This window comes from Numenius arquata, chromosome 1 (genome assembly GCF_964106895.1).
Source record: "Numenius arquata chromosome 1, bNumArq3.hap1.1, whole genome shotgun sequence".
NCBI classification, from domain to species: domain Eukaryota; kingdom Metazoa; phylum Chordata; class Aves; order Charadriiformes; family Scolopacidae; genus Numenius; species Numenius arquata.
The window spans coordinates 10517000-10540939 of NC_133576.1; the positions used below are offsets into that span (position 1 = coordinate 10517000).

Below are 23940 nucleotides of genomic sequence, written 5' to 3' on the forward strand. Positions count from 1 at the left end.
GTTCCTCTCTGCGCAGTCTTGCCAGCCCTGCAGTAACACAACTCACCCTTGCTGTGGCCTGCTATAATCATGTATACACACCTGCGGGTAACCACGGCCACCCCCAGTCCCAGCTCTTCCAGTACAATCTCCTGACACCCAGCCCAAGAAGAACCTCGTGCTGGCCTGATACGGATTCTTGATACAGATTTGCCCCTTATATCCCAATCCCACCCTCACCCATCACTTCAGTCCTTGGAAAAGCCTCACAAGGAATATTAATTCTTCCTGCAGGAGTTATGCTTAGGAGCCCTGAGCTGTCAGGCACACGGCTCTGACTAGCTCTCCCACTGCCTCACCGGGGTAATATCACACACCTACCAGCACACCCTGTGAGTCGCTGCATCCCTCTTTAATCTCTGTTCCCCTGGCCCTGCATGTTATTATCTGGCATTATCTGTGCTCTTGGAGGGCACCCACATATTCCCATCAGCCAATGAAGCAGAGCACAAGCGTTTGTGCAGCTCCTTCACCCCAGGCAAATGCAGCAGCAGTATCTGCTAAGGTAAGGCTCCTTTCCCTGGTTTGTTTCTCTGCCTGCTCCAGTGAGGCCAAAACTGCGTTTCAGCAGATTTGCCCATGGGCTGTTTATGCAGAGGAGCTGGGGGAGGTCTGCAGCCCGGGCTGTGGCTGTGAAATGGGTTGTGGGTCATTGCCTGCAGGGAGGTTCAAACACAGCAGTTGCGATAGACTTTGTTTTGCAGAGCAGTAAGCTCTTCTGTATAATCAAATGCTTCCAGGTATCTGCTAAAGCTGGGACTCTTCCATTCTCCAGAGCTGCAATCCATTGCAGGCTGGATCAGCCTGCCTCAAACAAACAGCTCTGGTAAAAAGTTGTGCAAATTGCTAAGTTGGCTAGTAAATATAACTTTACAGTGTAGGTATCGTGTTCAAGAGAGCCATTCAGCGATGCTGCAGCTGCTGGGAGAGGGCTGTGTATCTGTTTCATATGCAGGGAGATGAAAACCAGGTAAATAACTATGTGATGACAGATAAGGAGGTATCAATGAGCAGAGGCCTAGACAACAAGGGGAAAGAATATACTAATTGCGAGGAGAGAAGCAGCAGCAGACAATACCGGTAGCCAAAGGGCTATTTAGTTCAGCTAAGGAAAGCGGGTGAGGCCAGGGAGGCAGATGCCTTGATGCTACAAGGAATCTCTCAGGTGATGCTGTGGAATCAGAGAAGTGATGGTGGGAGGAGACCTATAGAGCTCTCTGATCCAGCCTCCTGCTCAATCAGGTCACCATGATTTTGTCTGAACAAGTCTGGAAACCCTCCAAAGGTGGATATACTGCCTCCTTGCTGGGTACCTGTTCCAGTGCGGCATTACCTTTCCGGTAAAAAAATTGTTCCTGAAATTCAGCCTGACCCTCCCAAGCTTCAAGTCATTGCCATTGCCCCTTGTTATATCACCTGCTACTATTGAGAAGACTTTGGCTCCATTATCTTTGTAACTACCTTCCAGATATTTGTAGAAATATGAACAACTAATACGGGGTGTAAACTAGTTATCATGCAAGTAACAGAAATGTGGTAGAGTAACATTCATCCCCAGTATTAAAATGTTTTGTTGTTCAGGACTGCCCTAAAGGAAGATAAAAGTAGTGCATTACCATCCCATGAATGATGCTATAGGTTGTTTAAGTGGAATTCAGAAAGTTAAAAGAGACTTTTTACTGTTGCAGCTCAGAATCAGCTGTGAACCGCTCAAGTTCGTAACCAGATATGTAGGGAGAGAGCTAGTATTAAAAGAGATAAATCCCAGTAAGAACTATGCTGCCGTGGGGAAACTAACTTCAGAGTTACGCACTAGAGAATAATCTCTGATGATCGTAATGGGCCTTAGACCTATAGTTCTCAATATGACACATGACAAATTCCTTCACAAAACCATCACTGAACCTACAAAAGATTTGTTAGTTGTAAATAGCAAATAAGTCATAGAGCAGGTGGTCATCAAAAATAAATTTGGAGCATGTGATCAGAATTTCCTTACATATAAATGAAGTGGGAAGCTAAATAAGAATAGGCCCGTACTGTACATGCAGATTTTGTTTCAAAAGAAGTAAAACCATCAAGGAGTTAAGAGAACTCTTTAATTTGGACTGTAGCAGTAAGGAAACTTGATGTGAAAGAAGCCCAGAATTTCTCAGGGTGATGCACAGCAGCTGTGGAACTTGCACCCCAAGAAGCAAAAATTCTCCTGGATCTTCCTGGCTGAACAGCCACAAGGTTTTATTAAAAGTTGGTGAAGAGTAAGGAGAGAGAGATCAGCAAAGAAGACTCTTCTTCAAATGTTTGTAGATATAATGTAATGTCAAACTGGAAACTGGATTTTTAAAAGAAGAGGAACTTTTTCATATAAGTAAATAACTGAACCAGGAAGGAGAAAGTGGCTATGCAAAGAGGATGGGGTCAAAACCAAGAATAATTGTTAAAATTAAATGCATATAAAATAAATATCAATAATAAATACAAATAATAGTCTTCAACTGGGAAAATAATAGTGAAGAGTGGAGTAGAGAAAAGGAGCATAATGAATATGAGGGTACAGGAACTACCCATCTAATTTGAAAGCAAAGCAAACATTAATGTGATGAAACTAAGAAAACAAGCTAAGACTTGGATTTTGTTTGGTTGGGTTTTTTTTTTTTAAACCATCATAATTTTTATTCTTAAGAAAGCAACAAGGAGTTACAGAATTTTGCAAAATTACAAACACCGTTCAGATAAAGTTCACCTTATCTGTGCTCACTCAGTTTTGGGAGCTGGAGGCCCGGCAAATAATTTCTTCCTCCAACCCAGATTTACAATACGTGTCAGTAGGTGATCTACCCTTTCACTCCTTAAGAACTGTCATCTGTCCCATGTTACTCTGTAATACTGATGGGAAATTCCAGCCCCTTCCTGAAGGAGAAGCATTTATCCAGAAAGTCTGTTGTTGGCAGCAAATGATGAACGCACAGGGACATCAAAACTGGTGACTCTTTGTGGTTTTACAGTGGCCTCTCAGCTCGTGTTTCAACGATCTGCTGGCCAAATACTCTAACCCAGAACAGAGGTTGTTCCGCAGTGTGAGGTCCACTGTAAAAATTACAGTTCAAAACAGAGTCTGCATCTCACTGAGTTCATCAGGCTCATTCAAATATCTTACTTTGTCAGTCAAAACCAAATAAAATAAACTCTCCTTTCCCCTTATGTCTCTGCTTTCCTAAATGTCACTCCTATTCTCCTAGTGTCTGAATCATTTCCTTCTAAAACATTTGCAGCTGCATCACCTCTTCCACATCCCACATCCCTCCATTCCTTTGCCCTTTTACCGTTCTCCGCTTGCCTCTCCCCATGGCATCTACAATCAGGCAGGTCTCCTCTATCCAAACCCGTTACCTTTCCTGTTTCCCATCTTGTCCTGGGCCCTTTTGCCCTGCTCTGACTTGTCTGATTTTCACGATGCCATCATTCCTGTTCCCATTCTTCCGACAAGTGGACACACTGCAAAGCACATCAGCCTGGAGTGTGCGGAGCATTGCTCTTGCCCTGCACAAGACATGTGGGCACCACAAATGGGATCAAAGCCATGGAAGTCTGGAGTGTGAGATCTGGACCGAGAGCAATCTCAGGGCTCTGCAGGACCTGGGTCCCCTTTTCCAGTTCAGACCCCGCCACAGCAAAAGACCTGTTTTGAAAACCACCAAATGCCCAATTTCTTCTAGTCAAATCCCTCAAGCTGAAATTTAGGAAGAGTTTTAATTTTCCATCAGTCAAGTTATGAGCTTAAACTAGGAGCCTAAGGACTTGCTGAACCCGAATCAAAGCCTCTCATCTTTTAACTAAGATGGGTTTGTCCTCACCAAAATGAACAGAGCCGGCAAATTCGGTTCACTGCAGCTCTCCAAAGCTTCTGCCGACTCTGCTAATGAGCAGGAGCATCAACATTGACCTGCCTTGGCATACATCCTCTGATTAATTAAACTGTGTCTGACACCAGATCGCAGCTTTCCACCAGTGTTAAATGCAAAATAAAGTGAGAAGTGGCTACCAGCTGGAATTTGCCAGGTGGCTACACACCAGTATAAGGGTGATCTCCACTTCCCTGCACAGCTTTCCCTCTTGCAGGGTTGGGTTAACCAGACTAACCTGAAGATGACTGTGGATTTTCAGCTTCCCCTGTATATGCTGAAGGTTACTTAACCAAATTTACAGTTTACAGAACTATATATTCATGGGGGAATATTTGTCTCTCTCTCTCTGGATTAACAGCCTGTGTCTCTCTAGAGTACCCTGTAGCAGTACCAGAAGGAAAATGATCTAAGTCCAGTCTCCTAGAAGTTGTAATGTACACCATGGCTGATCCCAAGAGGTAGAGGTTGCAACATGTCTCTCTCCACCTCAGTCACCCTGGCACTAAAGGTAAAAGTGGCCCAATTCATACCTAACATAACCCCCAATTTCAGGGCAGCTACACCGGCTTAGAGCAGCTAAGTGGCTGATCAGGTGAGAGACGGTTCACAGGTTGAACTAACTTTTTTACGGTCTCTTACTTGAAATGCCTCAGACACTGACTTACTCTGAGACCCTATCGTTTAAACATCTTTTTTTTTTCTCCCCAAATTATCCATAATTTTGAGTGTCTCCATTTTTAAGTACCCAGCATAGACACTGGTACGCAATTTTTGGACATGCATTTGCAGCTGCTGTGGTCTGCAGCTATGCATCATGCTGCAGCTCAGCATCTTTCAAAATCAGGTACATGATATATGAAGGATGAGACCCTGATGTAGAGGCCAGTCTAGGAAGTCTAGCTGTATGTCCTCACCTTTGCCAACTTCCCTGTGTAAAACAGGGTGATAATATTTGGCAACCTATTTCATAGGGGATGTTTTAAGGACAGGTGAATTTTTGTAAGCCACTTTAAAGGACAGCCAGTTTGGTTTTGCCCAGTAGCTAAGCCACAGGATGAAGGATCAGAGCACCCAGTTTCATCTGCTCCTGGCCCAGCTTAGGTTCCCTGGGTTCATTTCCTGGTTTCCTCTGCATAAAACTGAGATGCTACTTGTGTTTTCCACGGGATACCTGTGCAGACAAGTTTATTCTCATGTGTAAGGCATTATGAGACTTCCCAGAAAGGATCTCTAGGGACAGGAAACAGAACACCATTAAAAAAAAATGAAAATGTAACTGCTGCTACTCCTGCTCCTGGGACCAATCCCCTGTCCCCACAACTAGATAATATGCTCCTCAGGGTGTGTGCCTGGAGAAGAAAAACATCCTCATACGGTTAAAAATCTCACAGGGACCACTTAAGCTGCAAGTGTGGACAAAGACGAGCTGCACTCAGCACAGTTAGGGTCACCACGCAATTCATGCCTTCAATTACCAAGTGCTTAAGTTGGTTCATCATCAACCTTTATCGGTGGGAGAGGGCTCCTTCTTGCATAGCCTGCCTCATCCTAGATCTGCTCTGAGACCAGGGATGGCAAGTGCGGCGTGTGTCCATCCATCTGGGACAGTTTTCACCTTGCCAGTTCAGGTGAGGAGAGCAGTGGTCCAGGCCAGCAGACGTCCCAGCTCCTGGTGAGGTCCTCCTGCCTGAGGCGGTGAGATGAAAGCCAGACCCCATGTCCTGAGCTCGCACTTCTGACTACAAACTTAGACAAAGAAAGGGGGCGAGAGTTGGCACAACCATGTCTGTCCGTAAGCTGTTGAATCAGTTCACAGCCATTTCAGAGGAATCCCACCCACCACCACAGCCATGGAATTTCTGATGAACTCCTCTGAAATGGGTTTAAATAGTGTCATAAGACAGGCGCTGTTGGTAACATGCCTGCTTTCTCTCATCTGTTGCCTCAACAAGTACATTCTGTTTTTACATTAGTGCATTTATTAAAAAATAAACCAAATTCTTCTGCTCTGTAAAAAAAATAAAAAAATCATTATACTCCAGCCCATTTAACTAACGCAAACATTATCCATATCATTACTGAATGGGTTGCAGAATGCCTTTTCTTTTACAGAAAAAAATACAATCTTTCTTTGACAAATCATTTACAATTGCTTACAATTACAATTTGCAATTTACGATTGCAAAAGTGAGTAGGTAAGGCATTCTAAGAATGTCTTCAAATATTTTTTTGGTGGCTTTAATGGATTTTTAAATAAAGGCAGAGAAAGTTATTAACCAAAAAATATAAAAAGTCAACTGAGCCCCTACAACTGTTCGCTACTTGGTTATTTCTAACAAAAAGCAAGTTTGTTTGCTTTGGTTTGGTTTGAATGTTCCCATAAGCTCAGCTTTAGGCATGTGCTCAAATTCTGTCCTAGCTAGGCACGCTTGCCTGAATCAGGGCCCTAAAGGATGGTCTGTGGCTGTGTGGCGCATTCCTGAGTCTGAATTTATTCACTTGACTTTGGGGGCTCCTTTTCTTTTGCTCACATCTCAGAACAGATTAGCAGTCCCTAGATTTGCTGGGCAGGAGGGCATCTACCTGTGCTCCCAGAACTTGGCTTTCCAGCCAAAACGAAGGTGTTTCAGACCTAGTCAAGCTACATACATTAACTGCTTTTGCTTCTCTCAGGGACGTGGTACAGGAGCAGCAGCCTACCTTCAAGGTCGCAAAGATGTTGTTTCAGACAAGATCCTTATTGCTTTCTCCAGAAGGCTGTCTTAAACAAGGAACAGAAACATAAACTGAAAGCACACAGCATCAGTGAGCAGCAAAGGAAGTTTAAACAATTAAATTAATGCAGGAAAAAAAAAAAAAGATACAGGCTATTCCAAATGCAGCTGCGGAGAAGCCAGTTTTGTGCGTCTGAAGGAGAGTTGGAAGCAACAATCTTCACACCCAAATCTTCTTTTCAAGGGCCCTGAAGAGAGCATGGTGGAAGGGAAGCAGGTTTTTCAGACTCTGCGCTTGAAAGTAGAAACCAAAGTCTTTTGAGTCTGCTCTCGAGATTCGCACATGCCTGTCAGCAGCACGGGGTCCGTCTTGTGCTCCACTTGGTAGAAGGGACAATGCTTCAGGTGCTCTGACATGCACACAACGTCGTTGCGCTGCCATTTGTTAACTCTGGAGAACAGGCTACTGAACTGCCAGATCTAATATGGGAAAGGGGAGAGAAATTGGAGAGAGGAAACGGGAATGTTGGTAAAAATAGAAGAGGATTTAAAAAAATCTGTATGTGCTTATAGTGGATGTGCATTACTTGTACCGGACAGGCTACCGAACATCTGATTGTGCAGGGCTGGCGTAACAAATGAAAATGGGTTCTGTATTGTTATGTTATTGCTTGCTGATTTTGCTTTAGTCATCACCTGCCATTTTTAATGGGAAAATAGCCTTCTACATTTTTTGGTGCCAATCCAGTGCAGGGCGTGAGGAAATCCAGGACACCTGACCAGCGCACCTCTACTGAAAACTCCATCACATGTACAGTGTGATCCAAGATGTTTATAAAGCAAAATGACTACAGCATACTTGTGTGATACATATCTCAAGGAAACCTGACTTCATAGAGACCTTCCAAAGCATCTATCAGCAACTTCAAAGTAATTAACGTTACAACACTGTTGTTATTCACCCCACCCCAGAACAAGCCTGGGAAGTCTAAGGTTAAAGCTGTTCCTAGAGGACATACAAGCTTGTGAAAAATAGAAATGTGCAGTTAAAATTTTCCGATTCTGTTTGCAGTGATACCATGTACCGTTTAGTGATACACTAACATCCAGTGATTAGATTGTGATTAAGTCGCTTCAATATTTGCTGTATACCATTAAATCAAATGAACTTTTAAAGCCATAGTTCTTCTCCCTAAAATGTCTCTTCCTGTGGAAGAAGGACAGTGTGTGGGTGTGCTACGTTGAAGATTACTTGAACCTGTCCTAGTCCTAAGTCTGTATAAATATCTATTATACGGACTAGTCAAGAAATTCAGACCAATTACAAACAGAATGTTTTCAAGCAGTGTCTGTGCATTGGAAACAAGATTCGTGTGTGGTCAGTACAGAGCGCTAACATGAAAAGGGTCAGACAGTCCTTAAATTCAATGCTGCTGGTTTGAAATTGCACTGCAATAATTGAAGCTAATTGCTATATGATTGCTCAGCCAGAATTTCTTCCTTTTACTGCAGGAAGCCACATCCTCCAGTAAATTGTTTCAGTGGGTGATTCCTGTTTTGGATTGTGCTAATTCAACTTGCAGCCACCAAACTTTGTTACACGGATTTTTAATTCACCACACTTCATGTTTTCTCTTAATAAAGAGTCCTTTCTCTTAATGAAAGACTCACAAATTGCTATGCTTCCATTTGATAAGAATCAAACGGTGGAGACCTTCAGAGATCTGCTTGAAAGCCAGGTGCTTAAATAATTTCTGGGAGTCTTCCCTGGATCTCTATTTATTCCTAGATCTCTGTCTTGTCTGATTGGTCATGCTGGAGTCTCTCATGTTGTTCTTTCAAACGGTTTTATATTAGAGCAGCTGCAAGGCTATCAGCTAGAAGAAAAACCCCTTTAATAGCTATTGTTCAACTAGCACTTAGACTGAGCTGTGTTTACATATTTCTTTCAGACTACCGAAACAGCCAATAAGGGTGGTTATTTTCCAGCACAAACAGTGGGAAACCAGCTTTGCAGAAGGTAGCTTCCTGTTCCCATGCTGCTCCCTCAGGTGCTCACAACCCAATGAGTCAGACACTCATGGCAATCCTGTGAACTACTAATCGTGAAAGCCCTCAGTGCCTTCATGCCTGAGCTCCTTTCATAGCCATGTCTCCTTGTTCTTCACCGTTTTGGCATTCTACAGTGTGTTTTAGTTTTGACATAACCTAAATCGGCTTGTAAAGAACAAAAATAAAGTATGAACTTCAAGTTCTTCAAAATTCCATGTGTAACCTTTAAATGTCGGGAATTCTCAGTCCCCAGTGCATAAAAATGGTGCACATGCAAACAGGTTACCCAAGACAAGCTTGGGAGGGGACTTTCAGCTAGTCAGAAGATGTCCATTTACACCTTCCTACCTTCACTGGATGTACTGCAATTTACAGCCGTGACCCCTGACAATCATGATGCAAATTCACAACCTCATGAACCTTCCCCATAACTGCATGCTTATGTGCAGCACCCCTTGCTATGCTTGTGTTTTACCTGGAGAGAGCCCATGGCTTTTTCCCAGTATCACAGTCACTTGCCTTTTTGCGAGCTTTCCACGAAGTACCACCATGGGAATATCTTTTTTTCTCCCAGACCAGCAGGACCATTCCCCTCTCTTGAAGAAGAGTGGCACAGATGTCCCTCATCAGTACTGACACTTGCGACAGCTGAGATAAACTGAAGCTGTCCAGGAACCCCGCAATGTACTTGAGCACTTCTACTGGGAGGCTGCTCAGCGAGTCCTTATTTCTCCCTTGGTTAACCACTGTGGAATTGCACTTCCCTGACTCAGCAAGGAGGGTGTCCACCTCTGGTTTAATAGCAAATGTCTTGAGAGGCTTGCTGTATATAACCTTGGCCTTAAGTCCGTCAGGGCGGAAGTGATTCTGAACAAAAGTACATCCCAAGTAGGCCAGTGGGCAGCGATGCTGGAACCATCCATCCAGACATGACTGGATATCAGCATGCACATTCTTGAAGTGGAATGGGAATTCGTCTCTCCTGAAGAAATGACTGCAAGTGAATGTGAAAGCTGAACTGCTTTTGTTGTGTCTTCTGGTTACGCATTCAGTGTAGAGCTCCACATGGAGTTCTGGTGGGCTTTTTTCATCCAGAATGTCTGCTAGAACAGCATTGGAGGAGAAGGGCTCCAGAGGAAAGCTGTATGTTTGTGTTGCAAAATCCACAAAGAGTCCATCGATACCCCTTGCTTCGGAGATCTCGTGGCCTTTCAGCTCTTTTTCCAGTGCACACAGCAATGTGGCTTTAACTATATTTGCCTTAGGTAGTTCTTCTAGATTTATTCCCAATTCTGAGGTATCCACTGACTTGTCCAAAGTTGGCATCTTGTGGCCCAGTGCATCTCCTAGTCGTGCTCTTTTTCCACAGTAACTAACTGGCACCTTGAAGGTGTAAACAGTTTTCACCTCCTGAGCTTCCAAGTTCCCATAGACAAAGTCTTTTTCTTTGGGCGTGCAAGCAGCTAGCTGGCCAAAGCGGATGAGCATTCCTCCATGATGTACCAGATACATGTTGTAATCACCTACACCAACTTCCTTCTTCAGCCTCTCCAGGACCCCTTCTTGCCAGGGAGCCAGTCCTGTCATTTCTGTATTTGGTGCTACTTGTTCAGGCTTTTGGTCTTTTGCCTCTTCTGCACCGTCAGGTACTTCCTTTGCCTTCTCTGTGGAGCTGGCAGCATGAGGGGCTGAAGCTGTTTTCTTGGAAGCCTCCTCTGTCTTTTGTCCTGCACTGGCTGCTGAGCCCGTTACCTTGCAAGCCTGTAGCTCTTTGCTGAATATGTTCTCCCAGGTTTTGTAGCTCCCCAGATCCATTCCCTCTTTGTCCTTTGCCAAATGTTCACGCTCACGTTGGCTGAGCTCGCACAACTGGTCGTCACCCTCTTGGGAACCACAGGCTACTCCTCCCACAGCACCTTCTTCCCCTCCCATGGCTTCATCCATTAGCTCTGGCACTTCATCCTTTTTCCTCCACTCTGGAAACAGGTCGGCTATTTTCAAAGTCCTGAAAAGTATCTTCTGGTCTCTGAGCGCCAAGGCTGTGTCCAAGCAGTCTTCATTCAAGGTCTCCTTCATAATGTTCTTGTGGAGGGTTGTGTCTGAATCCACGTTTGGCCAGCGATTCCACTCCATGGAGCAGCAGACAACGCTGGCTGGACAGACCTGGAGGTGCTTCGCCAGCTTAAAGCGGGCCATGGAAAAAGGGCAGCCATAGGCTGAGTTGAGGCAGGAGACCTGCTCTAAGGGACAGAGCAATTGGTGCTCCTCCTCCTTGCACATGTGGAAGGTGGCCCCGCAGTGAAAGCGGCAGCTGATCACCATGCAGGAGACGGAGGGCTCAATTGGTGCACGGCAGTGCCGGCTGAAACATCTCTCACAGTGCCTGTGCTGCCCAGGGGGAGGTTTCTGAGCCCGGTGCTGTGCGTAGCAAAGACAAGAAGACAAGAGTTATTGCCTGAAGGAGCAAGAATGGCCACAGGCCGTCTGTGCCCGTGGTTGGTTTCTATGCATTAGGTGCTCATATGCACCTCTAGCGGGAATAAGGCTGTGGGCAGGTGACTGCCAGCTCTATACAGTCATGTATCAGCACTAATACCCACGATACAGGGTGGCCTGATAGCAGCACTAATATAGATAAGGTCCTTACTCATTAGCCCAGCAGAGGCAGCGAGGGCTTGGGAGCAAGCTGTTTTCTGTCCCGATATTTACTCTGGGTCTATCTATACCAAGGTGCTGAAACCAAGACTGCCAGAGGCACAGTGAGGGACCTTCCCACTTCCTCAACACTGTTTGAGTAGGAAAGATGACATTTCTTTCTCTCTAGAAAAATTAGCTGGTTGGTTGGCTTACATGTCTTGTCATTCCCCCCATAAAGACTTGGATGTTGTGCAAATGAACCTCGCTTTGCTCTACACCAGCAAGGCTGAGAGTGAGGATTACCACCATGATCCCAGTTTCCAGTGTGGAAACCAGCCTGGGTAAAGGCAAATTTGCCTGGCCTTCTTTACTCTGCTTTTTTGATTCACCCTTACACTCCTAGATGATGCCTGCATGTCACGGAACAGACACTGCAGGGGACTTTCTTTCAGGCAGGTTTTTCTTGCTACATTTACTTTCAGGCATCAAAAACGTGGAATGAGGCGATGCCTCGGTCTGTGTTTTAGAGAGAAGCTCCAGAGTGCAGTGGGGGCTTGCTGCAAGGTTATACTCATCCAGTTAGATCCATTTTCTTTCACTTTTTTTTTTTTTTTTTTTTTACAAGCTTCCTTTCACCTTTCTTCCCCTTGCTGTCACCAGTGAAGGCTGAGCAGATAGGAAGGAGGAGAAGGCGGCAGGTACGGTTTATCTCATCCTCAGCTCCGCACCACAGTGTGCAGTTAGGGCAGAAGGGGAGCCACAAAGGTCTAAACTTCAACAGAGCTTTTCCCTTCCTGTGATGGAGCAGGGGAGAGGTCAGTTCTGAGCATGCCTTTTGCAGGGTGCCTCTTTGAGAAAGAATCCATTTTTGTTCCTTTGGGATCTATTTTAGAGCATGATCCTACAAAAACCTGTCACCACTGCTCTACTGTTTCAGTCATCCTACTTACTTCTGACCAGTCAGTGTTGAACACTACCTGGAACAGAATGGGTGATCCTGAGTTGATCATATTTTAGATGCAATTTATGAAGGTGTTAGTGACACCACAAGGGGACAGAAAATAGAGAAAAAGACCCCAGGCAGCAAGTAATAAACAATTACCAGTTTCCATATCATAAATTCAGCTGCCACCAGACAGCTCCATGAATTTAACATTTTGCAACCAACAGACTGGATTAAAAAAATAAATTGAGGTTGCCAAAACAAATGTTTCAGAAATTTCAACCAGCTTTATTATATAAGCAGGCTAAATGTTTTCTTAAGGAAGACTGCATTTAAGTTCTCACATTTCCACATTAATACGTTTTCAAATTATATATATAATTTTTTCCTCTGCTCGCCTTAAAAACCTTTGATGTAAAAAGGTCATACGAGTTTCCTGAGATCTGTCATGGTTTGGGCTGGACTGGCCGCTGAAATGAATGACAGATGTTATCCCCAAACTCTCCAAGGAGAGGAGGGAGAGAGAGAGAGAGAGAGAGACTTATGATTTTAGAAAAAACTAATCTACTTTAATGAAAATATTAACAAAATAATGAAAGGGAAATAATGAAATATAACCAGTATATACAAGACCAGTATCAAGCTCCCAGGATGACGATCACGTCACTGAGGCTGGACTCAGTGATGTATGGGAACTGGATTCCAAATCTCAATTCAGGATCGCACAGATCAGGACCAAAGGCAGACAAACAGATGGTCCTTCTTGGACGCTGGCCATTGAAGAGAGAGATCTGACCCTTTGATCCCTCAGGTTTTATACTGAGCACGGGCAGATGGGATGGAATACTCTGTTGGTCAGGTTTGGGTCACCTGTCCTGTCCGCTCCTCCCCACAGGTGTGACCCCTTCTACGCTTTTCCATTTCCAACCCTCCAATGGGGCAAAGAACAGAGTTAGGTGACCTTGGTTGTTACAGCAATAAGTATAAGCAAGAGCCTCTCTGAATACCATTCCTTGGCATAAATTAGAAACAATCATGTCTTATCTCTCTGGGAGCGAACAGTGTCTGGAAAATATGCTGTTAATTTCAGAGTGTTCAATTAGTTAGAAGAGGCTTAGCTGCAAAGTAAAACTACTGAACAAAAAAAAAATTGGTTCTGTTTTACCTCAATTCAGGACAAGATCCAACAACAAAAAGCAGAAGTACAAGAACATGATGTATGAAGATCCTTATATAAAAAGTTATCGCTACCAGATTACTAGCTTTGTGTCACAATGAAAAACTGGTCTGCTTTGCTTTCATTATTGTGTTTTATGTTCTTTCCCAGTAAGTCAATTAAATCAGTTTAATTAGTAAAATCAATGCACTTATGAGGCCTGCTTCCAAAAGTTCTCAGTTGCCCTTGCTCATAATATCTCTACCCTTGCAATAATTCCTGGCAATAACTGTTACTTCTCCCTAAACACGGGAAAACAGAAGCACAGAGTCCAACAGCAAGTAAATGGAGACGGTGATTAGCATGAGTGATGCCTTCTGTTGTGAAAAATCTAAGAACATAAGAAATGACATTCTGGGTCAGACCAGTGGTCCACCCAGCCCAGCAATGTAATCTTCTTTAACAATGTCCATAAGAGATGCTGTTTAGGGGAAACATGTAGGACCTCCTGTGGTCCTTTCCCCTCATACACAGTCATTGGATTACAGAACTAGGGGCTGCTCGGTCACTGCTTGGAGCTGCTTCCCTGGATACCTTCAACTGGTAACAGCAACTTGGCCCAAAGAAGAGCTGCTGCAAGTGGAAAAGCGCAGACTTCTGACTTTCTGCTCCTTCTTGTAGAGGCTACCTTCCAGCTTGTTTCACACTATCTTTGTGGAAGGGAAAAAGCTAATGATCAGGAGGAACTGTAGTTCTGTTTCCAAATAGGACCCAGGGTGCTTTTTTTTTGGTGAAAATGAGAAAAAGATTTTTGACAAGTCTTCGCACCACACTTTCTATGCAGCAGGAACTACCATAGGCCCAGCAGGCTCTCATTTGGCTCTTAGAAAAAATACACGTTATTAGTAAAATAATTTAGCCTTTGGGGTTTTTTGTTTTGTTTTGTTTTATAAGATTAAAGAAAGTCAGTAGTGTCATTTACCTAGATGTGAATGCTTTTGCAATCCCAGGCTTAAGTGACCTAGCCCTGAGGAGAGCTGTGCTGCAGAGGAAGTAGGCTGAGGCTCAAGGGGAAGAGATGCTCCCTGAAGCTGCTTCCCCTCTCTTTCTTGAAGCTGCTGTTTTAACTTCTCATCTTTGACATCTAGGAAATGGAAGTCATGAACAACGCAGGAGAAGGAAAGTCTGGGACATGTCTGGGAAAGGCAACGCACAGGTTCCTGCAGCCACCAAAGATCGCACACTCGTGTTTGAATTCAACGTGTGTTAATTGCTCAACACGTCTTTATTCCATCTCTTGCAACTTCCAACACTGACCAATAGCTGTTTACGACTCTTAGTGAATCCCATTCCTCCTCGGTCCTGCGGAGTAAAGGAGTAAGTCCTTTGTGGCCCCTTTACCTAGGGACAAACTTTGACTCTGAAGAATAAGCCTCAAGTACCTTCACCTTTGTTTGCAGGGAAAGAGCTTGAGACAGCAATGAAGAAAAATAATATTTTGTGACTATCCACTATAACATTCCCTGCCTTGTCTTGGGAAGCACTGTCTTCTGCACAGAGGTGACACCAGGTTGCTGGCCGGGGTGCCCCCAGCCACATGCAGCCCTCAAAATACATGTGGTTTAGGGTGGCATCTGTCCTGCTATAGGCTGTTTAGTCACATCTACTTTTATGTGGCTCAGAGAAGCAGGAGATACAGATGGATTTATTTCACATTGGCAGCATCCTTGCTGCTCTCATTCTTGTAGCATTTTGCTGCAAATATAATCTCTAAAAATAGTCCCAGCTATGACTTGCATAAGGTCAGAGGAAGGCTGGGTACATTACACCGCAATAAAAACATGAATGTGCGAACAATACTTTCCACTGCAAAACCAACACTCGGAGAGAAATGATTGATAAATAAAAATACATCTGAGGCACAGCCCTTATGGTTCTCCAAAAGGGCCACAGAAAGGGCTGATCACAAAGTTTCTGGAGAGGAGCCTGCTTTCACACTGTTCCATGCTGAAATGAACCCCATCTGAATCACATGTAAAGAAAGAAAACACATGCTTTGTTTATCAAAAGTGACCATATCGGAGCATTCAGATCCAGAATAAGTTTTCATCATTGTTCAGATGTGCCATTTTTAGTTGAGTTTACCTCATCTCTAACTTGTATATGCTGTTTTGTCAGACAAATGATTTCTATATCTCTCTTCTCATTGTCAAATCTGTGAAGCGGGAGGACAGGAAGAAGGGAGAGAAAACTTTTCTGGTATTTATCAGGGTTTGAATGCTTCTTCAATTCTGACATGCTGGTAATCTGGAGCTCTGTATTTCAACTGATGATCTAGTTAGCTCTGTTGTTTAGTTGATGGTATCATTGTCAGTACACAAACTGCAACTTTCAAAACCCTGAGTGGGAAGTTAACAAATTCTTGCTTCAGTAAGTTTGATACAGAAAATCCAGAGGCAGGAGACACACAGATATGTCAGGTGATGAAACATTTCTCTAACCCTGTACACTTCTTGTTTCCCTGCAACTTGAAAAATTTCCTAAGAGCCAAGTTAGAAAAAAATCAAACCAGAAGTGCTTACTTGAATCATGTTCTATCAACTGTGGAAAGAAAGGATGCAAATTACAGTCCACAGTCGGTCCACTTTGGTAAATCTTTATTTTTAGACCGTCATGACAGCAAATCAAGTAAGGTTTAAAAATATACAGCTGATATTTTGACTGCAGATATGTCTGTGTCTGGAGCAGATCTGTTCAGTGACAATAACTTAAAGTTTATAAAATTACAATTTACTTTCAGTAAATATATATTTAATTCAGTTGCAGTCAATGATCTAAAACAACACAACTGTTTTCTTATTTGATATTTGCTATATGTGACTGATCATATGACATACTAAGGTTATACATCATATCTAAGCTCTTATCAAGAGATGCCTCCCATTTTAAAGAACCATCAAAAAGGGCCATCCGAAATCCCAGATAATTACCTTAAAGAGTTTCTCTGAGATGAGATTGCAAATGAACATAAAACAATATTTCTAAGGTTTACAATGTGATAAGGAGCTCTTAAAACAATCTCAGGAAAGTTTGCATGCAAATGCTGGAGCCAGGAATGTTAAAGTTCTATACAATGTTACAACCAAAAAAAAATTTTCAAGGAATGTGAATATTTTTGGTGGAGTGTACAGGGCAGATAGATATTGTCTATTTCTTTTAATCCTTGTTACCCAGTATGTAGTGTTTATCTAATTTTTATTATAATACTTAAATCCTGAGGTGAATACAGAGTTATTAATTTCTTTACAGGGTTTTTCAATATATTTGCTATCTTAGTATCTGAGGGGGTTCACAACCAATAATGTATTGGACCAAAGGTGCAATTGAGGTTAAAAGATACTATTACTTCTGTGTGGCAGATGTAGAATTAAAGTATAGAAAGATGAAAATAAATACAATTAAATAAAATATTTTATATAAATAAATATACACACATACACCAAGCATGGATATCTCAGGTTCTGATGTTTCACTTGAAGTTGCATACCTCCTGCACAAAACCCCTGCCAGAACCAGCTGTAAATCACGTTTTCTAGAAGAGCATCTAAGTCTCCTTAAACTAGAGATTTTCTTCTCTTTTTGTGCAGAGCTGTTCCTCAATCACTACATACTCAACAACCTCAGCAAGAAATCGGGCTTGGGTCTCCTTTTGCTACTCAGGTATATTTATTTCTTGAAGCTGAGGAAGAAAACACTATGCCATTGGAAACCGTACCATACTGCGTTTGTAAATGATTCTTGGGAGTCTCATTTTTCAGAAGTCCTGTCCTTCGACACAAAATAAAAAGCACCACCTGGAATCACAGTGACCTCTAAGTGAGTCAAGCCCCACATCTTGACACCCACAGCAGGGACAGCTACAGCTTGAGCAATTGCCTTGGCATTAGATGTAGTGGGTCACTGTCCTTCATGGCACACCTGCTCTGCAATTACCATTCAGACTGATCTTGCATATACGTGTTGCCAGCCGAGCTTTAAATGAGTCAGGCGGTGAATATGGTACAGCCCAGTGTAAGTGGAGAGGGAGAATAAAAGATATAGATGAAAACTTCATGAATAACACTAATAAATTTCTAGCAAGCATATGCAAGACATATTTTCTTGGAGACTCAGACCTTGAACAAGTCTACATGGGTTTTATGGAGGCACTTTAATTCCAGGACAATCCTTCTGGTGAACCTCAAATCCTCAGTATAAGACATGCAGAGTGAAAAGCTTTTCCATGAGACAACTGACCTGTTAGATAAGCCCAAAGACGGAAGGATGAGGCTGTGACAATTAGGGAGCTACTCCCTGTGTTTTATAGCTGGGGATCAGCTGGTTGAGCCTGTGGTGTTTCATGATAATAACCACTGGTTTAGAGTTACTGAACAGGCTGGAATTGCTTTATACTGAAAAAACCAAATGCTTTAAAATGACAGGGACGGAGCAGGTCCACAGTACAGTGCATCAGTCAGGCAGGTTCCTTGCTTTCCTCTCAGAGCGTGCGTGCTGCTCAGGTTCCCACAGCAGCACATCAGCTTCTCTTCAGCTCCCTAGACCTGGTATGCAGGAGCGTGGAGCTCAAAAGAAGCTGTCACATCATCAGGCCTCCCCCTCAACTGGTAAACTGGTGCTGCACGCGCGCAGTAAAGAGGCACCGAATCTTGCTACTGCAATTCCTGTCCATTGAAATGCACTGGTGCTGTCATGGGAGGAGCAGGGGAGAGCTCAGAGCAGTAAGGCACAGGTAACAGAGGGCAGGCATTCCTGGTAGAAACCCCACACCACACTTCCCCCTGAGAGACCTGGATGAGCAATATTTCTTGCTCCTCCCTACCTGGTGCAATGTAGCCATAGCCCACCTGAAACAAACCCACCCCAAAATTCCAGGTGCTGAAGTGGTCCCCTGGGCTGGCGGTAGTGTGCAGGGCAGCCCAGCAAGGAGGGTCTTCTGCTGGGCATGTTGGGGAGTTGTGTGGGGACAGGCAGGATAGGGAGAAGGGGGAGGCTGTGGCATGGAGCTGCTCAGCTGCTGGTCCTGCATGTGAGGGGTCCCTGTGTTGTCCTTGGTAGAGACACAGTCAGGCAAACTCTCACTTTGCATCGATAACTGGGAAATGGGTTTGGTTTTGGTTTGAGTTCAGCAAGTGCTTTAAAATAACAAAAAAAGTTTAGTTGCAGTTTGAGAAAAAAAAACAACAAAAGAATGGTCCAAACTGTGCTTTTTGCCTTTGGGCTCTGGTTCTATTTTATGCCCTGGTAACAATCTCATTAATATACTTTGCCGAAAACTTTTTGAGATAATTAAGTGAATGGTTTTAAGCAAAACAAAAGAAACCCAGACCAAGGCAGATGTCCCATATAGGGAATTTCAGAGCTACAGGTCATCTAAGGCATAAAATCAAAAGAGAAGAGATTCCTGAATAAAAATTGCTAAGCAGCCACAGCTCTAAATGGTACAGTAGTACCTCTAACACTTGTGATTCTTACTTCATCATCTTATTATTCATTCTGGCCTATGAACATACAGTTCGCAGTCTGAATCTACAAACCTCAATGGATTTTAAGGCTTAGCATTTTAGCCAGAAGATTGCTTGTGCCTCTACTCTGACCCTTACTCCTTGTCTTCTTCTCAGAGTTTCTTGAAAATTACAGATATTGAATTTTCGATTTATCATCTGTCCTGCTACTGTATCTTAGAATCAGCATCTTAGTGTTTTTTAAACCCCAGATGCAGTGCTGTAAACTATAGCTAATCCACTGAATATATTATGGAGGGTTTTTTTTTTTTGAGAGTAGCATGTCACAGAAGTGTTCACAGTTACCAGCTGCCTCTGTTTTAGGCTGTCATTTAAGACATCTTGTGTCTGATTATTCTACTTCATCTTAATGACTAAGGCTGGTTTGAAAATGTTTTGATTTTCATAGCTCGATACAGTAGCCATTGCATTGCGTAAGGTTTGACCAATAAAGACTCCAACTCTATTTACAAAGCCTTACCTTAATCATAGAGTCCCTCTTTGTGTAGCAAACACTTGCTCTCCTGGTTCTGCTCAGCCGGGCTGAAGTGAGGTGGGCAAGGGAGAACTGCAAGCAAAGAAAGAGGAGAGAATGGGAGGACACGGAGCAAGCCCAGGCAGAAACATCAAGTAGTTTTGGGATGTTAAAAATAAATCGCGTGCATGTGACCGTGTAGCTCAGCTTACAGAGCAGTCTATTCCACTGTATTTGTTAACACTGTCACTTCTGGAGTGATACTTCACAGAGAAGATGTGAGACGTGGAACCAATAATACTCTGTAACCCCTGCATGAGAGGAAACGATTAAAATCCTTCCCAGGGTCCTGTATCAGCTCCCTGATGCTCTCTGATGGAGGTTTGCCCTTTACGACTTAACTCCCCTCGGTGCCCACACCAGTTGGTGGTTTCTGCTGTTGGAACTGTCACCGTGCCCCCGGCTCCCATCGTCACTAACTCTAGCAGCTGGTGCAGACAGTGACGGCGGGTTTCCGATCTGTCTGGGCAGAAAGAGAGCGGGAATGACCCAGAGCTGAGCAGCTGGGCAGATCTCCCTGGACCCCCCAGGAGACCCCCCCAGCTCCAGCCCCTCTACCACAGCACAGTGAAAGGGTCCCACCAGCCACCGGGAGGAAGCCTGAAGAGTGCAGGTCCCAGTGTTACCCTTCCTCAGCCAAACCTGAGGAAGCAAAGGAGATCAGTCATGTTTTACCTTCAAGTGGACCCATTAAAGCATTTTGTGTTCTTTCATGAGTTTCACGGTGAGCATTTCATACTGATGGTGAGTACAGACATACTGGTACTACGACACGTCAGTGAGGTTCAGGGTGCAGATGGGGCAGGCGTTCCTTCTCCCTGGTGGGTGCTCACCCCATCTGGCTGTAGACACCTGTTGTGACCCTGCTGCTCTACCTGACCACTTTTCACCAACTCAGAAACACAGAACAACATATTTTGGCTGTGGTGGTGGCGGCTCTGAGATCCTAAGTCACGATGAACTTGTTGCTTTGCCTTATCTTTCTCTTTCCCTACCTACAAGTTCCCAGTGACTCTCATCATTTCAAACAGTGCAGGCAACTGTGTTTTCATTTTTAGGGCTGAACAAAATGCCAGTAGGTGACAACCAAGGCTTGCTGGTGCCAATCGTAATTTAGTAGTGCTAAATATGGTTAGCAGTCTGGCTCCGTGGCCTTTTTTAGAAAGGGCTGCATTATCGTGATACCATTTTCTGTCATCCTATTGCAGTGGGGAAAACAGGGACCAGTGGTAATGTGCCTAAAGCCAAATTTCACTCAATCACAATATGATCTCTGATATATTTACTCCATCCACTTCCACTTCTCACCCTGCAGTTCAGCGACACTCTTCAGCCTTCAATGTTGTCATTGTCTTTTTAGACTGTGTTTAAAAACATACTGCTTGCGTGCCTCACTTTTATATAAAAGTAAAAAATTCTTCTCAAAATTCAGTATTATTGGCTTAAGGGTAAACTCCCTCCAGCTGAATCACCCCAGATTACTAAAATACTTCGGGCTTCAGGATTAGCTGTTGTCAGAAATGAAGCTACCTTCTGTCTTAATTTTACTGGCACCTGATGTCAGCCTGGCTTTAGATCTCCGTGTTTCCAGTCCGAACTCTGGCAGAAGAGTTTTTACTGCTTCCATGTGCTGCCTGGTGATCACACAGACCCAAACAGCCTGCCCGGCGCCTGCCTCACTCTGTTTGGTACTCTGCCTGGCAGCACAGCCTCAAGTAACACAAGCCCCCAAGTTTTGCACATCCATGCCTGCAGGTGATGACTGTACTCCAAAAAGGCATCATCTGCGGTGGCCTTTTAGGGCAGGGTATCGCAAGATGTGATGCAGAAAGAAAGTAGTTCACCACCCCTGAAAATATGTGCGTGGCAGAGAGAAGGGAGCAGAAGAGCGAAGGTGATAGGAAACAGGAATTCATCCTTGTACCTGCAGCACACCATTGTATTAGCTCAGCTGCATCTGAAACCAGACTCAGCAAAAACAGGAGAGCTTGCAGATCTCTACTGCTGCCCTTACCTGTGCTAATTTGCTTCACGGTATGCCAGGAATGCCAACCAATACCGTAACCAGACCTCCTGCTGCAGTATAGATGTGCTTAATGGCAGGGTGTGAGAAACCTCAAATCACTGAAAGAAAAGTGTTAACTGTTATGTACTTTTGATGCAAATGCTTTGGGAGAAAGCTGTTGCCTGTCTGCTTTAATCTCTCTTATCTCAATTCTGTGGGTAGAAATACTGTGCTATATAGAAGCCCTATGAAATATACCTATCTATATGTCTATCATATGTATACGTATATGATATGTATACAAATATACATATCTATTGATATGGGAAAATCAGGCCAGATCTGGTAGCCTGAGAGAGGCAAGGCTGATGCAGCTCCATGCCCCCAGGTTGAAGCAGTAGCCAGGCTGAGCTTGTATTCCCAGTAGGCACATGCACAAACACACATATACACCACTGAAACATATACATGGATGGCTACACAAAATACACAGCAGCCAGCCACACAGACCACTCACATGAACACAGGCAGCGCCAATGACCTCATCCCACCTCCCCCTCTGGCTGAGCGGGATGGAGGTGCACTATGGAGTGCATATATATCTGTGTATATTTATATATAACCTACATACACATACGTATGTGCTATGTGGCTCCCTTCAGCAGCTGGGCTCAGGCAGTCTGCTCAGTAGCTGCCCCTCGATCCCAGCCTCTCCAGTCTCCCAGGTCCCCCAATAGCCAGCTCCCGCCGTGGTGCTAAGATCCCCCAGGACCCCCCAGTCTATTTGACAGCTGCTGGAATCCCCCAGTCTTCCTGGTTGCCAGCTCCTCCCTCGCAGTCGTGTCCCTCCCCCCCCCCCCCCCCAGCACCCAGGCCCCCCTCGCTGACTGGTCCTGCTTCACCCTTGCTGCCGCTCATACACTCGCCTGCGCCGGGTGGTGCCCCAAAACCTGAGTCCCAGGCCAGCCACTGGCACCCAGACTCCCCGCAAACACATGGCAACGACAGCTCCTCGCTCAGGGCAAACTGAGGAAGGAGTTTAGTGGGAAGACGGGACAGGCTGTGCTCATCAGGCGCAGGGCATGGCCAGACAAAGCGTCTCAAACCATTTACACACAGCCGGCCCTTTTTATTCCCATATTCCTCTGCTCTCCCACACTTGTTCCCCCACAAATCACCTATATCCCTCCCTTTCCCACCTTTGGTTCCTCCCCTAATGAGTCCCGTGCAGTTCCCAAACACTCTTCCCCTGCATCCCATGTCTATCCCACACCCCTGATTGCAGCGACCCCCCCAACCCAAAAGGTGTTCTGGGGCTGAGGCTCCTCTGGGAGGGGCTCAGATAGGGTGTCCCTTCCTCCAAGCCCTTAGTTTGGGTTCCCGACTGCCATCGTGCCCCTTTTCTCCTCGAGATGGGCCGATGGCTCCCAGGATGGGCCTGGGAGCAGCCCGGCAGGGTGCTGTTGGGGCTCCCCCTCCTGCTGTCACCTCCCTGTGCTCCTTCGTGGGTGTGCAGACGAGCTCGTGCCACACAGTCTAACCTATGTATCAATCTCAACACCTATCACGGTTGACTAGCAGCTGTTGTGCCTTTTCGTGCTAGCGATGTGACCAGTGAGCGTCACCTCTATCTGTTGCTGCCACTTGTTCAGTCTTACTACAGTACGCTCGCCTGTGAAATGGCTTCGCTTGTCACCCGTACCCCTTGGCGCGCGCAGAAGACGGCAGTGCTTCGCTTGCAGTGACGCGGTTTGTGGTGACACCGAGGCCACCGCTAGGTAACCTGCATCGCGGGAAGCATTAATTATAGCGGAAATATCAGCTCATTAGGTTATTCCGGGCCCCTGGAAGGAGGGGTCCCTGCCCCTTTTACCGCTGCCTGTCACGAAGGACCCTGGCGGCAGCGCTGACAGGCGGCAGGTTACGTCCCACGTCCGCCGGCGGCCTAACATCGCCCGGCCAACCGCGGCTGCGGCGTCCACTGCCGCCACGCTCCGCAAGGCAGCGCCCGGCCGCCATCCCCCGCTCCGTCCCCCGGCCTGCGACTCGCCCGGCCGCCGCCCCTTAGACGGGGAGGCGGCGCCTCCTCCCCCCCCCCCCCGGCCCTCCCGCCTGCGGCCCCGCCGCCCGCTGCACTACAACTCCCGGCATGCCCCGCGGCACACTGCGGCGGGAGAGGCGCGCCCGGCATGCCGGGAGTCGTAGTCTTCCCTGGGGCGGCGGCCCGCCGCCTCCGTCAGCGCCGTCCTGAGGAGGGCGCCGCTGCTGCGTGAGGGGCGGCCGCCGTAGCCACCGCTCGGGCTGGCCCGGTCCGGCCCGGCGGAAACGTTCTCCCTCCCAGAGTGCGCTGCGGTGAGGACGGAAGTTACGCGCCGCGCTGGGCGCATGCGCAC

The 23940-nt window shown here is 45.3% G+C and overlaps 1 protein-coding gene across 1 annotated transcript; it reads right to left on the minus strand.

Moving 5' to 3' along the window:
• Nucleotides 1–6644: 6644 nt before the first annotated feature.
• Nucleotides 6645–23566, minus strand: FBXO40 (F-box protein 40). The gene is made up of 5 exons (XM_074160284.1): nucleotides 23421–23566; nucleotides 23250–23330; nucleotides 15592–15661; nucleotides 9230–11128; nucleotides 6645–7138 (listed from the first exon to the last, which is right to left on the minus strand). Exons 1-5 carry the CDS (start codon nucleotides 23564–23566, stop codon nucleotides 6941–6943), a joined length of 2394 nt encoding a protein of 797 aa, XP_074016385.1. The 3' UTR covers nucleotides 6645–6940.
• Nucleotides 23567–23940: the final 374 nt, after the last annotated feature.

Bases quoted from the DNA above. Each gene is read 5' to 3' on its own strand.
- FBXO40 (XM_074160284.1), bottom strand. From the start codon at position 23,566: ATGGCGGCCGGGCGCTGCCTTGCGGAGCGTGGCGGCAGTGGACGCCGC. The intron at 11,129-15,591 runs GTAAACTCAACT...TGCTACGCACAG, and splicing joins ATATACAAGTTAGAGATGAG to CACCGGGCTCAGAAACCTCC. The intron at 7,139-9,229 runs GCAAGTGACTGT...TTCCCATATTAG, and splicing joins CGTGGAAAGCTCGCAAAAAG to ATCTGGCAGTTCAGTAGCCT.